Source organism: Poecilia reticulata, chromosome 21 (assembly GCF_904066995.2).
Source record: "Poecilia reticulata chromosome 21, P_reticulata-male-v2, whole genome shotgun sequence".
Classification (NCBI taxonomy): domain Eukaryota; kingdom Metazoa; phylum Chordata; class Actinopteri; order Cyprinodontiformes; family Poeciliidae; genus Poecilia; species Poecilia reticulata.
The window spans coordinates 15,511,780-15,525,683 of NC_088850.1; the positions used below are offsets into that span (position 1 = coordinate 15,511,780).

The 13,904-nt window shown below is 38.7% G+C and overlaps 2 protein-coding genes across 5 annotated transcripts; both read left to right on the plus strand.

Annotated features, from left to right (window-relative positions):
- Positions 1–28: 28 nt before the first annotated feature.
- On the plus strand, positions 29–7,757 carry tmem244 (transmembrane protein 244). The gene is made up of 6 exons (XM_008398440.3): positions 29–2,947; positions 5,333–5,418; positions 5,540–5,616; positions 6,449–6,574; positions 6,795–6,839; positions 7,158–7,757. The coding sequence occupies exons 1-6, from the start codon at positions 2,816–2,818 to the stop codon at positions 7,253–7,255; spliced, it is 564 nt and encodes a 187-aa protein (XP_008396662.1). The 5' UTR covers positions 29–2,815; the 3' UTR covers positions 7,256–7,757.
- A 120-nt stretch (positions 7,758–7,877) lies between these two features.
- fkbp6 (FKBP prolyl isomerase 6) lies at positions 7,878–12,419 on the plus strand. 4 transcript variants are annotated; one of them, XM_008398437.3, is made up of 9 exons: positions 7,878–8,780; positions 9,653–9,770; positions 9,856–9,945; positions 10,036–10,238; positions 10,603–10,722; positions 10,797–10,994; positions 11,197–11,306; positions 11,449–11,532; positions 12,182–12,419. In XM_008398437.3, exons 1-8 carry the CDS (start codon positions 8,724–8,726, stop codon positions 11,525–11,527), a joined length of 975 nt encoding a protein of 324 aa, XP_008396659.2. In that variant the 5' UTR covers positions 7,878–8,723; the 3' UTR covers positions 11,528–11,532; positions 12,182–12,419. The 4 variants fall into 4 exon arrangements, with proteins under 4 accessions (XP_008396659.2, XP_008396657.2, XP_008396660.2 ...); XM_008398435.3 differs by lacking the exon at positions 11,449–11,532; XM_008398438.3 differs by lacking the exon at positions 11,449–11,532 and having other exon boundaries at positions 10,036–10,178.
- Positions 12,420–13,904: the final 1,485 nt, after the last annotated feature.

Below are 13,904 nucleotides of genomic sequence, written 5' to 3' on the forward strand. Positions count from 1 at the left end.
AATGTTAGGAAAGATGCGTTATTTGAACAACAGGCTGTGCGTTAAAGAGAGAGCCAGAAAACACCATATTATTTGTTTTAAGTGGCTTGGATTTGATTCGTGAGAGAAACAAAAAGAAAGGAAGAAAGAAAGAAAAGGCAGCTGAGCACATGGACAAACGGAGAGGTTACGCTTGGACACGACCGAGGCGTTTCAGTCGGTCTGTAAAACGTCTTCCTTGACCTTAAATGTGACAGTAACCTTCACACTTTAACACTCTCTAAAACGTCTCCCACCTCACACGTTCACATTCTGTGAAATGCTTAAAAACAAAGTCGTTATCCGAACACGCGAGGTCTTGGGACAGGATCAGCAGAAAGCTGAGATCCCTTGCTGAAGCCTGTGGTCAGTTCATGGCTGATGTATTTACATTCCATGCAGGGAAGAAGAAAATGAAAACATACAGAGGCGACAGAAAGGAGCAGAACACGAGGAAGATATAGACAGAGTGTGGGAAAAAAGGCAAAGTGAGGAGTTGGGGGGGGGGAAACAAAGCATTGCATTGTTAGCTGTTATATTTGTTGTTTACAAGCCTGCACAGAGTCGTGAGAATTGAAAAAAAAGAAAAAAAATGGTGTTGCACTTATTGTGTGCAGCTGTGGATGGGAGTGTTCAGCAGAAGAATTAAAGGGAAAAAGAGTTACTTAATCTAGGAGTGATAAGTGAAGAAAAGACACCAGAGAAACACAGGGGGAAATAATTAGGACAAAGTGTTGCTCTGAATAGTCATTTTTGGATTTTAGAATATTGAAAGGAGAGAATGGAAAACCGAAGAGAGATGCACAAGGGCCATATTGACTAATGCATTTCTCTCTGTTACTGTGCACCCAATAGTTTAATTAAAGCACCTCCACCCCTTAGACAGCCCTTATTGACATTTAGGTCAATGAGCCTTAATGTTCCCCAGAGTATCTCTTCCTCTCTTGATGCTTTACTTTTTTCTTTTTTTTTACAAACCTTAAAATAAATCCTATCCGGGGGAAAGACGTTCCTGTCTCTGCAGATGGAAACTTATTGCTTAACCTCCCTTCTTCTGTAAATAGAGACTCCCGTTTACCTGTCTCTATCAGTCCCTTTAAAAAAAAAAAAAACTACAGGCCTCCAGATTCACTGTGTGATTTATTTTTAGGATTTTTAAGTGATGAATCAGACAAATACCTCCTCAAATTTTTCCAGCTGGGAAAAGACCTAAATAAAGATCACACTCTTACAATTTTCTTGCTTCTGAAACTGCAAGGTTATATTCTTTTCAGCTTATTTACTTCTAGCTGCCTCACGTCCACTTTACCTGTTGTAGCTTTTAATGCTGCAGCTGATTGGTGACTGTAAGTGAATGTGTTAATTACTAAGATTTAGTGGTTTTATGTTTTTTCATCTTTAGAGTGCTCTACCAGCTCTTTTTTTTGAGTTTGTCTCTCTTAAAAACTAGTGTGTTAGTCTTAAGAAGTCCAGAGATATCTTTTTTTTTTCCTGCAAAGAAAGAACCAGGTAAGTTTTATGGCAACAGATATGTGCAGCCTAATTATTCAGTTAATGGATTTGCTGGCATAAATTTGCATAAAAGATGGGGAACGGCAAAATTTCTAAGTGATTGTTTTTTATTTTGTCCAACAAATCCAGAGTATTGTTTTTTTTTTTGTTTTTTTTATCTTGATCCTGGTCAGTCTGCTATTGTAGCTGCTGCTTTTCACTGCTTGTTGTTGTTATTATGGAAAATACTTAAAACACATGCATCTCAAGATAAAACCATATCAATGCTGTCTGGCATTTTGACAATATTCATCATGATGCGGAGGAATACAACAAAGATTAGCATGAGTCGCTCCTCGTCAGCCGCAGAGCAATAAAACATGGCATCGGTTCACACAGTGTGTACACACAGAGGGATGCTCGGCTATGACGCCTACCTTTTACTCCTCATGGAACCCCCTCTTCCTTTCCCTCTGCTCTGCCGTCACCATGGATACAATGATGCAGGTTACCGTGGCAGCCGAGTCAACCCCAAACCCACACAAAAGGAGCACGTGCATTTGCTTTACGTACGCATGTTATGACGTCAAACGGTGAAGTTTTCTTTTGGCTATTTCCGGAAGGCGCAAAAGAAAACGCCGATGTTCTTATTTATGTTGGTCACTATTGGTTTCTGTGTTTGGAAATCGCTTTTCGTCGCTTCGCACTTTTCAGTTTTAATCTGGGTAAATAATATTAAAATCTACATAGCTTTCTTTATAATCCAAATTCCATCTATAGTCGTCAAAACTGCAAATGTGAATTAATCGTTCTTGTGTCGGTTCCACTTTGATGGATCGAGTTTTCTAAAGGTTTGCAGGCTGTCCTGCCATCTAGTGTTTATGTTGCAAACTACCTGGAATAATTTGATTTGTGGTTGATTGTAATGTTCAGATGAGGCGCTTTCAAGACTTTGGCTTGCAAACATTATCAGACATTGAAATAAAGTCAAATTGCACCGAATTCCACTTGTAAATTACATTTAAGGCAAATGTTTGACTGTCATGCATGGTATAAATTGTCTTATTTAATTCTCTTTAAATTATTGGAAATGTCTTACTCTTATTGAGGATCAAACTGACGTTTGTGTGTCATTGCACATGTGAAACAAACTACCTAATTGTGGGTTATGAGTATTTGTCCACACATGCATTATGCATCTTATCCCATGTGGGATTTACTCCAACCTCTTAGCAGTAATCTCATTTCATCCAATCCCGCCTTCCTTGCTTCCCTACAAGATGCTCCCAGGGACTCATAAACACACATGGAGGCTACGTTTCCTCATTTAGACCAGCAAACATTCATGTTGTTGGACTACTGCTGTCGTTGCTGTGGAGTCACGCTCATAAAACGCCATGGACCCTTCTCCCTCAAGACTACACCCAGTGACACCTGGGTAAGGACAGAAAACCATAGAACAGAGAACTATTTAAAAAAATGGAGGATTAAAGAAAAAGTTGCAATGTAGAGTCTGATCACAAAGCTAATAAATAGCTGCATAATATTTATAAATAAAATATTATAGTTTCAATGTTGGTTTGAGAGGACTCTGTGACATTTGTATCGATACTATTGATGATAAACATCGGTTTTAGCCAACGATTATTGTTTTAGTTATGTTTATATTAACTTTTAATCCATTTTATCCTTGCATGTATTAGGTAATTCCATTTTGTTAATTACAAAAGTTAATTCTCAGTATACTTGTAGACTGTAGCAAACAGCAAACAAGTGTATGATGTTTTTATGGAGGACTCTGTCAATACAACTTGGAAGAAAACATTTGAGGTGAAAAATTGGTTTCTAGGTCAGTTTAAAAAAAAAAAAAAGCTGCAAAGTCTATTATTGAGATGGCAGATAAACAAGACGAAGAGTTAGTCATAGGTGTTTAGCTGTCTGAAGGCATTGGCATGAGCTCAACTGCTTTCGTGGTTTTACAAACACCCACACATTTGAAGCTGTTAAAACCAGAGGCAATTTGGGAGAGCATTCACTTTTGCCTTATGCAGTTTATTTCTTTAAACTCTTAAACCTTTGGACATTGGTGTGCTTACTATAGTCTAAAAAGGAAATGACAGCAAAGATGTTCAAACTGAAATCATCAGTCTGTTGTATTAGCATCATGCAGAAAAATTAAACAAGTAATTAGTATTGCAAATGTAAACTTATCTTTAGGTTATGAGGTTTGAGGTTTTTCTGGAAACGCTGCCTGCTTTCAGGTACCTGTTAGCACCTACACCAGTTTAGCATTTTTCTAAGCTACAATTAAATGTGAATGAACAGTGGAAAAAGAAAAGACTAAAAGAGGCAAACTAACTTTGAATGTCTTTGTTTAGGCTAAAACTGGGCAGCACATATGGGCTGAAAAAGCTTTCACTCAATTTTGACGGCTAAATTGACTAGCTAGCTTGACAAACACAACTCCAGAGTTTGGCGGGTTGTGTTCATGCTTTGAAAAGTTCATGTTTTAAGCAGGTTATATAGTGACATTATTATTTATCTGCTGTAGGTATCCTACACATTCTCCTATAATCCTCTAAACACAATTTATTTTAATCCAAGGTGCTCAGTCGCTATTAGCTCAAACATGCTAATTGTCACCAATCAGCAATAAACACAACAATCACGTTGTGCAGTTTCTTTGTTTATATTTAATTGTCTTACTCTGTACATAGTTTTATGTTTTCATAGAAATGTTATTCTTAATAAAATGAACCTATTTTTAAATGTAAAAGTAAAAATATCAGACCCTACAATACAATTAATAAGTGATAAATGGCAATATTTGACCTAGAAAACTGTTAATCTGTCTGACTGTAAGAGTCGGTCTACTCTGTTAACCCTGCATCACAGTAGACATTTGACTTGTCCCAGCAGGAAATCACAAGTGTAACTAATAAGATTACCGATGACCCCCATTCCATCGAGGTGCGCCGGTAAGCCAGAGAGGCCTGGCACCGATCCACTCGACTGGAATGGAGCTCATTAATAAAATAATTAGTTACACCTGGGTTTAGCCACCTGAAATGTCAGCCACGAGAAAAGGGCTTTTATCTTTGCTCCTGGGGAGTCATGTAGCTCATTTCCTGTAAGGGCTGAAGTCAGTCATCTGTGAAAGCAGGATTTAACTGGACATTGACTGTCTCCTGTCAGGAGGGTATGTTTTCTAGGTCACTTAGGATAGGAGGAATGGAGGTGCATACATTTTCTGTTAGCTTGGGGCATAAAACATTGGGTGTATATGGATGAAGTATTAAATATGTCAAGTCATTGTTTGTATAAAGCAGATATGATGTTTGGCTTTCTTTATTTGCTTGTTATTTACACTTAGTACAGAAGACGATGGTATATAGTTAAAGTCAGCTTTACTGTAACGCTAAACCCAATAAACTGTTTTTCAGGAAGACGTTTCCAGGGTTTCCCCCAGTGTGTTATAAGCCTGGCGGGCCACCAGGCTTTACTTGTGCCCCCACCAGGCTAAGCATTGCTTATTTACTTAAGTATTTTAAAAATGTTTGCATTCCTTTTAGACTTTATAGTTGGTGTTCAGGTATTCATCTTCCAATCTTTCAATAACACATACTTATCAAGTAATATTTTTCATATTTCCTGTCAACTTTAAACATTTTTTAACTGAAAAACACGACGGGGTGCCTGCCCTAGCACCCAGCCACCGGGCTTAGCAAGATTTCTGGGGGAAAACTTGTATTTCTTACATTTTTACTCAATATGACGCCACCAGATAGGTCGCCATCGCTCTCACTGCCTTCTCTCCTCTCAGGTTGTTCTGCAGAATCTGCTAATGTGCATGGTGTGCTTCTACTCTCTCTACTACATTGTGGTCAGCCTTTGCATTGGACTCTTCAGGTACGCACACTCACATACAAATGGCGAAGCCACTGTAAAAAAGGCCAGGTTGAAAGTGCCCAATTTGGTTCTTGTAGCCAAACTGGACACGTTTTATGATGTTCTCTTGTCATTTCTCTAGGGTTCACGAGATCAACAGTTTATTAACGCCATTTGACTACACGACGCAACCATCATGGCAGAACCCCAAATACTTGGGTGAGTTGCAGTAGTGGATCCAACAATGGATAACACATGAGTGTTTGGAGAAGAGTGTTACTTCCAATTCTCCCATCACTCATGCTTGACAAAACATTTTAGCCGCAAATTTATTAGAAACATCTGATAGCAACACTGCCAATGACTTGGCAACAACTCATTGCTTTAAAATGTCATAAAGACGACATGCTGAAGTAATAAAAAAGAAAGGGGGCTTAAGTAAATTTCAATGTAGCATGGCTGATTAAGCTAGACATTGTTGATCGACTGGAATTTCGAGCATTTGCAACTGACATAGACGTGCAGCCAACATATCTGCAGGAACTGTGTGACGCTTTTATTTCAATATGGACCAAAGTCTCTTACAGATGTTTCTGACAATTTGTTACATCAATGCTGCAAAACATTAGAGCAGTTTTAAAGGGCTAATAGGGGTCTGGTGAGTGTATGTTTTTAACTAAGAAACATTTAAACAGGAATGAGTTTGAGTGCAGATCATCAAAGAAAGCACCATTGATATTTGATATGAAAAATTACTGATAAAGCTCTTCCAGTGTTGAGGTTGCTTAAGATTGATGCTATATTTTTGCATTGATAGCCGGTAAGAGCAATTTCTATAATTGCTGCTAAAATACATCCACACACTTCAGCAATCCAAGAAGTAGAAAACATTTGCATATTTGACAGAAACTGAATTAAAAAACAATACACTGAAGACCTTTTGTGGTCAGTTAAGGACACAGAGATCCCTTTATATTCTGTAATAACATGACAAGAAAATGTCGAAGGAAATTTCTGTGTGATTAAGGAAAATATTTCTTATTCCTTCCAGTTGGGGTCATTTCCACCGAAGTTACTTATGTTTTAGGAGGGCTGGTGTTTGCGTGGATTGTGGAGGAGTGGGTCTGGGATTACGCAATAACTGTCACACTGCTGCACGTTGGGATGACTGTAGCAGGTAAATACACACGTGCGCACGCAAGTGGATGAGATGAGTAGGCCAGGACAACTGATAGGATTGCAGGCCTAATTATATAATTAGCCGTCATTTCAGAGATACACACACAAAGAGTTAAAAAAAAAGAATCAAGAAATTACTCTTGAACACTAGTTATTATATAATAGTTTTGATATTTGTTTGTCGTATTCAACCCATTGACTTGATGCGTTTTTCGCAGTGATGTCAGATTTCCCTTCTGCCGAGCATTGGTGGATCGCTCTGGGTAAGGATTTTATTTTCCTATTCATGTCAGCTTCTGCCTTCTTATCAGTTCTTCAATCAATTTTGGACAGCACACACACACACACACACACACACACACACACACACACACACACACACACACACACACACACACACACACACACACACACACACACACACACAAAAATCTCTATTTCTGTCTCTCTGTCTGAGGAAGATATGACATTTTCCCCCGACTCATCCAACACACCTCCAAATTAATCTGCTGCTGCTGACCTTTAAAGCTTCCTCTTTATTGTTCACCTTCCGCCATCTATCTACCTCCATCTCTCTGCAGGTTCGGGCCTGGTCATGATGATATTCGGAGGACAGCTCCTGGCCTACAAACTCTTCAGGAACAACTTTGTCTATCCTGCTGAACTGCAGAACTTCTAACAAAAACAAGGAAAGCTTTTAACTGGCTTAATGGGTAATCCCAGGTCAGAAGTGTGCCAGTCAGTTCTCGTTCCGTTTCACTGTTTAGTCCATGTTTATAATGGTGTAACAAAGTAAAGCCTTTCAGATAAGAACATAAAAGAAAACATACATGTATATTGTTTGTACTTCATAACATGGATTAGGCAGTAGGCTGCTCCGAACTGTTAGAATGGCTTCACTTTGCCTATTGAACGCCACTTTTTTACTCATTAAAGATATTATTTTGTATTGTTTATTTTCAAACATCTTTCAATAAGCCAACTTTGAAAGAACCAGGTGATATTTTATAGCTGGAACATTTGTACGGTTATATAAATCTATTGATAATTATTTGCTAATGTATATATCTGACATTGCTGTACTTAGGAATATAACTCATAACAGACTTACATTTTGTAATAAAATATCAGGTGTACATAAATAAAGACATGGGAAATAAAACCTGTTATGTGGCAACGAGCCATTATGTTTTATAGTTCAATTTCTTTGTGTTTAAAAATGACTGCGTTCGGCAGCATTATGAAAAGTTTACTATGTTATAGTGGTGTGATTTTTTGTCTTTCTCATTTTGAAAACTGGGCAAGAAAAATGATCCATGCAATGATTCAATGGCTGCATATGTTTTATAGAACTTGTTTTAGGATTACCACGAGTGGTATGGGCACCAGAGGTGGGTAGAGACGGACAAAAATAAATGTATGTCCAAATTCTAAACCTTTAGCTTAGTGCTTTACAAAGACAGCTCAAATCATTAAGATTGAATTAGTTGTTGAATTCAAAGTACTTATACTGCATCTTTCTTACAGCCAAGTGTAAAACAAAAATACTTTACAGGCATAAAACCACAAGAGACACATTAAAATGACTACACTAAGGAAGAACAACTAGTTATAAAATTGGTGATAAACAGGAAGAATTAGACAGATGCCAGTTTACCAATCATAAAAAAATTCATCATCCACATAATGTCTAACCAACTGTTTCTCCATCTATAGCTCCATTTTGCTTCTTTCTTTCTGTCCAGTCTCGGTTTTCCGCAGTTTCTGTATTTATTGCACGACCATCGTGGGTCGTCATGATATGTTGTGAACTTTTCAACAAGTTAAGGAAGCATCATTTGGGAAAGAAATTTGTAATTTAATCTCAAGTTGTGAAAATAGTATTTTGAGTATGCTGTTATCTTGAGACGCTGAGGACAACCTGATATAAAAATATTTCCAAAAACCCTGAATCATTAAGATGATTGGTCAGTAAACTGAGCAGGAAGTTGTTGAACCAGCCCTGCTCGTGCAAGGAGTCAGCTGAGCCAATTAGCTTAAACAATAAAAAAGAAGAAAACATATTACTCTTTACATCTTGAGTAATATTTTTTATACTGTCTGAAGACGGTTGCAGGATATATATATATATTTTAGTCAGACTCTAAATGTCAGGAAACGGGTTAGTACCGAGCATCGGGAGGCGGCTAACGACGAACACGCTGGTAAGTCAACATGTTGGGCTAATTAGCTTTTCTAAAAGATCACATATTACCAATACACTAAAATTAACATATATCCCTTATGTTAACATTACTACGTTAGGCTACGTTGTCTATGAACGACACTGTTGTAGATAAATTTAATTGTATGTGTATTTGTCCTTGATAAGTCACTGCAAATATAGCGCGGATGATTGCTAGACTTAACATTGATGCTAATCTGTAACCTCTTCACATGAGGAAACTAAATCGGTTCCCGTAACAATTTCAAACTTGTGTACTATTGTGGCAACCTTTGTATTTAAGCATTACAATAAATTGGAGTCTCCAAATAATAATTGTATATTTTTAAGCACATTATTTAACGCCCAATTCCCATTTATTTATTCTTGTTTTTTTGGAACAGCTGACTATTATAAAATATGACCCTAATTGAACCGATAAACCTCAGAGACCTCATGTTCATAGGTGTTTATTGGAATCATTAAAAGAATTTGCTGATAATAGATTGAGTTCGTCATAAAAGTCAGAACAATTACTGAATACATTTTGATGGCGCCTACCGCTTGATGCATGAAGTGCCTCAATAAAGGTTTTATTGCTTTGAGTCAGGCCCAATAGGCATCAGCTTTTGGATTTAGAACCGAATAGGAATCGAGGACCTATAAAACAGCACGAAACAGGTTTCTGAAAAAACAAAGCACTTTGTAAAGCTTTCTTTTTTTTTTATTAATGGTGAACTTTTGAAATACTGGTGCTTTTATTTTGTTTCCAGAAGGAATTTCTACCCTAAGCTTTTAATAATCCCAACATTTACACCTGTTAATTTTATTTAGATAGTCCTAGCTACCTGTCCTTCCGTCTCTATTTTATAGAGTCCTTTCGAGCAGCTCGGTCGGCGGATGTATGACATCTTGGGCGATGGAGGAATCCTGAAGGAGGTGGTCCAGCCTGGAGAGGGCCCACCTGTGCCTCAAAACGCCTCAGTAATAAGTAGCTACAAAGAAATCTAAAACCTTTTTATGGGATTCATGCTCTATTTTTCAGCTGGTGTTTAGCATATTGTATCCTCTTCCAGTGTATTACTCGGGCTTCTTGGAGTATTCTAATCAACCTTTTGAAAGCACCGCACACCTCAAGTACCCTCCAATGATGAAGCTGGGAAGGGGTAGGATTATTTAAAAGTATTTCTTTAATGTAACCTTCCATCTTTGTCTGATTAGAAGATAAATTTTTCTACCCAAATCCTAATTTGCAGATGTGACTCTAGCCGGACTGGAGCTGGGGCTGTTGACCATGAAGAAAGGGGAGTTCTCTCGGTTCCTGCTCCAACCGCAGTACGCGTATGGAGAAATGGGCTGTCCACCCTTCATCCCGGCTGCAGCTGCAATTCTGTATGAGGTTCAAGTCCTGGACTACCTCGACTCGGGTCAAGTGGATGAGTTTATTTCAATGAGCTCGGTGGGATTTCATTGAAGGACTCTGTTCCTAAAGGTTTTGTTTTCCCACTTTAATGCAGGGCTTCCATACAGTCAGGAAAAGTGTGGAATTTGATTAACAAACATGAGAGGTTTGGAAGCAAACGGAATTTAAAAAAAAAGCCCATTCTGTTTTCAGGCTTTATTCCCTAACTTATTGCACAATAGTTGTCCATCACTCCATTTTATCAGAACTGATAACTTTGTAAATGTTAGACTGGAAAAGAATAGCATTTTGGGGCATTAAAGAGCTGTAGTTGAGTTACAGAAACCCATGGGCCGTTACTTTGTTTTACTTCAAGAACAAGTTTACGACAAATCGTGGATCCGTCTGCTTTTGTCCCCAGGAGGAGCAGAGCAGCGTTCCTCTGTCCACACTTGTCAAAGTCATCAACACACTCCGCAGCTTTGGCAACCGCTTCTTCAATCAAAGCCGATACGACCACGCCAAGGACCGCTACAAGCAGGTACTGTGAAAGTCAGTCGGCGTCTGGTAGCGGAGCGCCGCGCCTCGTTCATGCGTGCTCTGGTTTGCCAACAGGCGATAACTCTCCTGAGAAATTGGGACTCGCAAAACCAGCTGGACAAGGAGAAGATCCAGGTGGCTCTGCTTCCGCTCTACCTTAACCTTTCGCTCGCCGAGCTCCGACTGGAGAATCCCAAAAAAGCCCTCAAATATGGCAAAAAGGCCCTGGAAATCGACTCGGCCAACACAAAGGCCCTGTTCCGCTGCGGACAGGTCAGGCTGGAGCTTTGGTTGTGAAGTTTTGGAGATAAAACTCCGCAGTGTCTGCAAAGCGGGAGATAAATCTGCCGTTTAGCGGAGAGCCTGGATTTTTATCTGCTTCCTCAGTTGCTTCTGTTGAGAGTAAACTTTAAAGCAGATCAGCGCGTGCAGCGATTTATTCGTTGGTTATTTTGCTTATATTTTTCCCTCGCAGGCTTACCACGAGCTGCAGGAGTTTGAGAGCGCTCAGGATTACCTCATAATGGCTCAGTCGAAGAAGCCGTTCGACAGCGACATTAACAACCTCCTGAGGAAAGTAGCGCTGTAAGCTGATGCTGATATTGTTAGTTTTTCAGGAACCTTTTTTTTTTTTTTTGTCTTGAGTGTATATAGCTCTGAAAGCTGAGTTTGATTTCCAATTGGGCTTCTGTATTTAGATTTTTTTTGTTTGTTGTTTTTGTCCTAGGGCTTATAAAGATGGTTTGGATAAAGAAAAAGATATGTACTCCAAGATGTTTAGGGATCTGAGGAGCTCAGTTCAATGATTGTGGTGAGGAATCCCGTTAATTAGCCTTTTGACTTTCTGCTTATCATGAGAAATACGGAAAACGGTGATTGGGTTCAAATACCTTTCCAAGACACTGCATGAGAAGGGCTTCACTGCGATTAGTTTTTGTGTTAAAAGTCTTGCTAACCGACTGAAACTGCAAATAATGTAACTGAATACTTGATCTACTTCCATGTTCAGGTTTGCTGAACATTTGCTGTTGGTAAATAAATGCCTAAAGAAGACGTGGAGAGCTCCAGTAATATTTACTGAGAACTCTTAAAACTTGGTTTAGTTTTCATCGGTCAGCCACTTTCGCTTTTAATAAGTTATTGAAGAAGCTGTATGCTTTTGGGCCCTACTTTACTGACTAAACTGGAGACGAGTCATAGAAATCTTGAAACTGAGAACCATAAGCCTTGACATTATGATTTCAGGTGTAAAAATGAACTTTTATGAGAAATGTCTGTTAAGGTTCTTGTTTTCTCCTACTCATTTAGTTTTGGAAGGATGAGCTCACACCGTTTCTACTGTATCAAAACCTCATTAGGCTAAATAATTTGGACAAATTAACCAGCCCTTATTGACAGACAGGTGTTGTGAGCGTTTGTGAGAAAATTGACTAAAATTATGTTTTTATTCCCTTTTACAGGTGTGAAGATTCAACAGCTTGCTTCTTGTTCATGTTCCTCTCTTCCAGCTGTAAAAGTAGTTTTTGCTCATGTTACAAAGTACTATGTTTGCTAATTTCTTAGTGATTAGGATTGCTGCTTTTTGGTTACGGTTCTTTGTAATAAATTCTCGTGTTTTCTTTGTTTGACAAAGTCAGACGTTTGCTTGACGTTGAATCACTCCTGTGGTTAATTTAAATTAAAAACAATTGCACTTTTTCTGGCTTTCTTGACTTCTCAGATTTTTTTTCGGTTCTTTGAATGCTGAGTAAAGTATGAAATTTGTGGGATGGGGTGGATATTTATTCTGAATTATATTTAGATCAGTTTATGTTTGATTTGGTATATCAGAATGTCATGTTCAACTGGGCTGTTCCTGTGTTTGAGTTGCTGATTAAAAACTGGAAGTGCATATGCTAAAAAAAAGGCCATATTTGCTATTTTTGGGCATGTAGATTGTTGACTGCCTTTGGTTCAGAAACTTTGTCCAGGTTGGGTGCCATAAAAAGCATTACTTTAGATTTTTCACCAAAAGAAATCAGACTGATCTAAGGTTGGAATAGCATTATAAGGTTATCTCTCAACCTGTACAGACTTTTTGAAGTGTTGAGAGTTCAGCTGCCCCCAAAAATCAGTGAAATACCTCACTCTGATAAATCTCATGTTTCATAATGTTTTGAACTTGAAAGTAATGAAACCTAAATGCGTTTGTCAGGTGTATGAAAATGCAAATGCTGGAAAAATCTAAAAAATCAATACAATAACTGAAGAATCAGACATTTTTAAATGTAATATTCATAGAAACCTTGAGTACAAGAGTTGAATTTTACAAACCCTGCTTTAATAATGTATCCAATTCAAACGAGTCATAATCAACAAACACACCTGGGAGTCTTTGTTTGGACCGACTCAGTCTGCATCTATTCTCCGTCATCACAGTGGCTGTAGTGTACGTGTAACTAAAACCTCAGTTTTTCATTTGACTTTTTATAGTCGTCAGTAGGGGGAGCTCTGAGCTGTTTAGTTTGTTTAAAACTGTCACAAAGTTTCTTTGTGTACCAACAAATATGAGGAGTATACCAGAGCCACGACCCACAGCAAACCTGTGTGACATTTTTGCTTCAGTTTGAACACAAACGGAGGGGATCTGGAGTTTTGATACTTTTGATCTTGCAATTCATTAAGATGAATCCCTTCATTTTGACAGCAGCCATCATTCTTTTAAACAGTATAGGCCTGATGCCTCCCAATGCATGTTTGTGGCCTTTTCAGCGAGGCTGATAACGTCTTGAAGGAATGCAGAGGAACAGAAATGATAGGGGCAGACATATTCTGATGGGAGTTACTGGGCCAACTGGGAATACTGGAACCAAAGAGGTTAGAATGACAAAGGATCAGACACTGGGAGGAGCAGGAAAAAAAAAAATCTGATTGACCTTGCTGGTTAATCCGCTTGCCACAGTGTCTGTGTGAGTGTTTTACCACCATTTACCAGCGCATGGCCTGTAAGCCATGCTGTGTTAAAGAAAGACGACCGGACTCCGAGACAGACGGACAGGATGGTCTCCAGGATCGCAGAGTGCCTCCATTTTAGGTAAGCAGGTCTAAGCCAAGCTGTTTGTTTGTGTTTCAAGGCTTCTGTGTACAAACCAGTCTGTGAACATTGCCAGTCTGGCTTAATGGCGGTCCCATGGATCTGACCCA

Coding starts and splice junctions, on each gene's coding strand:
- tmem244 (XM_008398440.3), top strand. CDS start 2,816: ATGGAGGCTACGTTTCCTCATTTAGACCAGCAAACATTCATGTTGTTG. Junction 5,617..6,448: donor GCAGAACCCCAAATACTTGG/GTGAGTTGCAGT, acceptor TATTCCTTCCAG/TTGGGGTCATTTCCACCGAA. Junction 6,840..7,157: donor GCATTGGTGGATCGCTCTGG/GTAAGGATTTTA, acceptor ATCTCTCTGCAG/GTTCGGGCCTGGTCATGATG.
- fkbp6 (XM_008398435.3), top strand. CDS start 8,724: ATGTCAGGAAACGGGTTAGTACCGAGCATCGGGAGGCGGCTAACGACG. Junction 10,239..10,602: donor AGTTTATTTCAATGAGCTCG/GTGGGATTTCAT, acceptor TTTTGTCCCCAG/GAGGAGCAGAGCAGCGTTCC. Junction 11,307..12,181: donor CTCCTGAGGAAAGTAGCGCT/GTAAGCTGATGC, acceptor TCCCTTTTACAG/GTGTGAAGATTCAACAGCTT.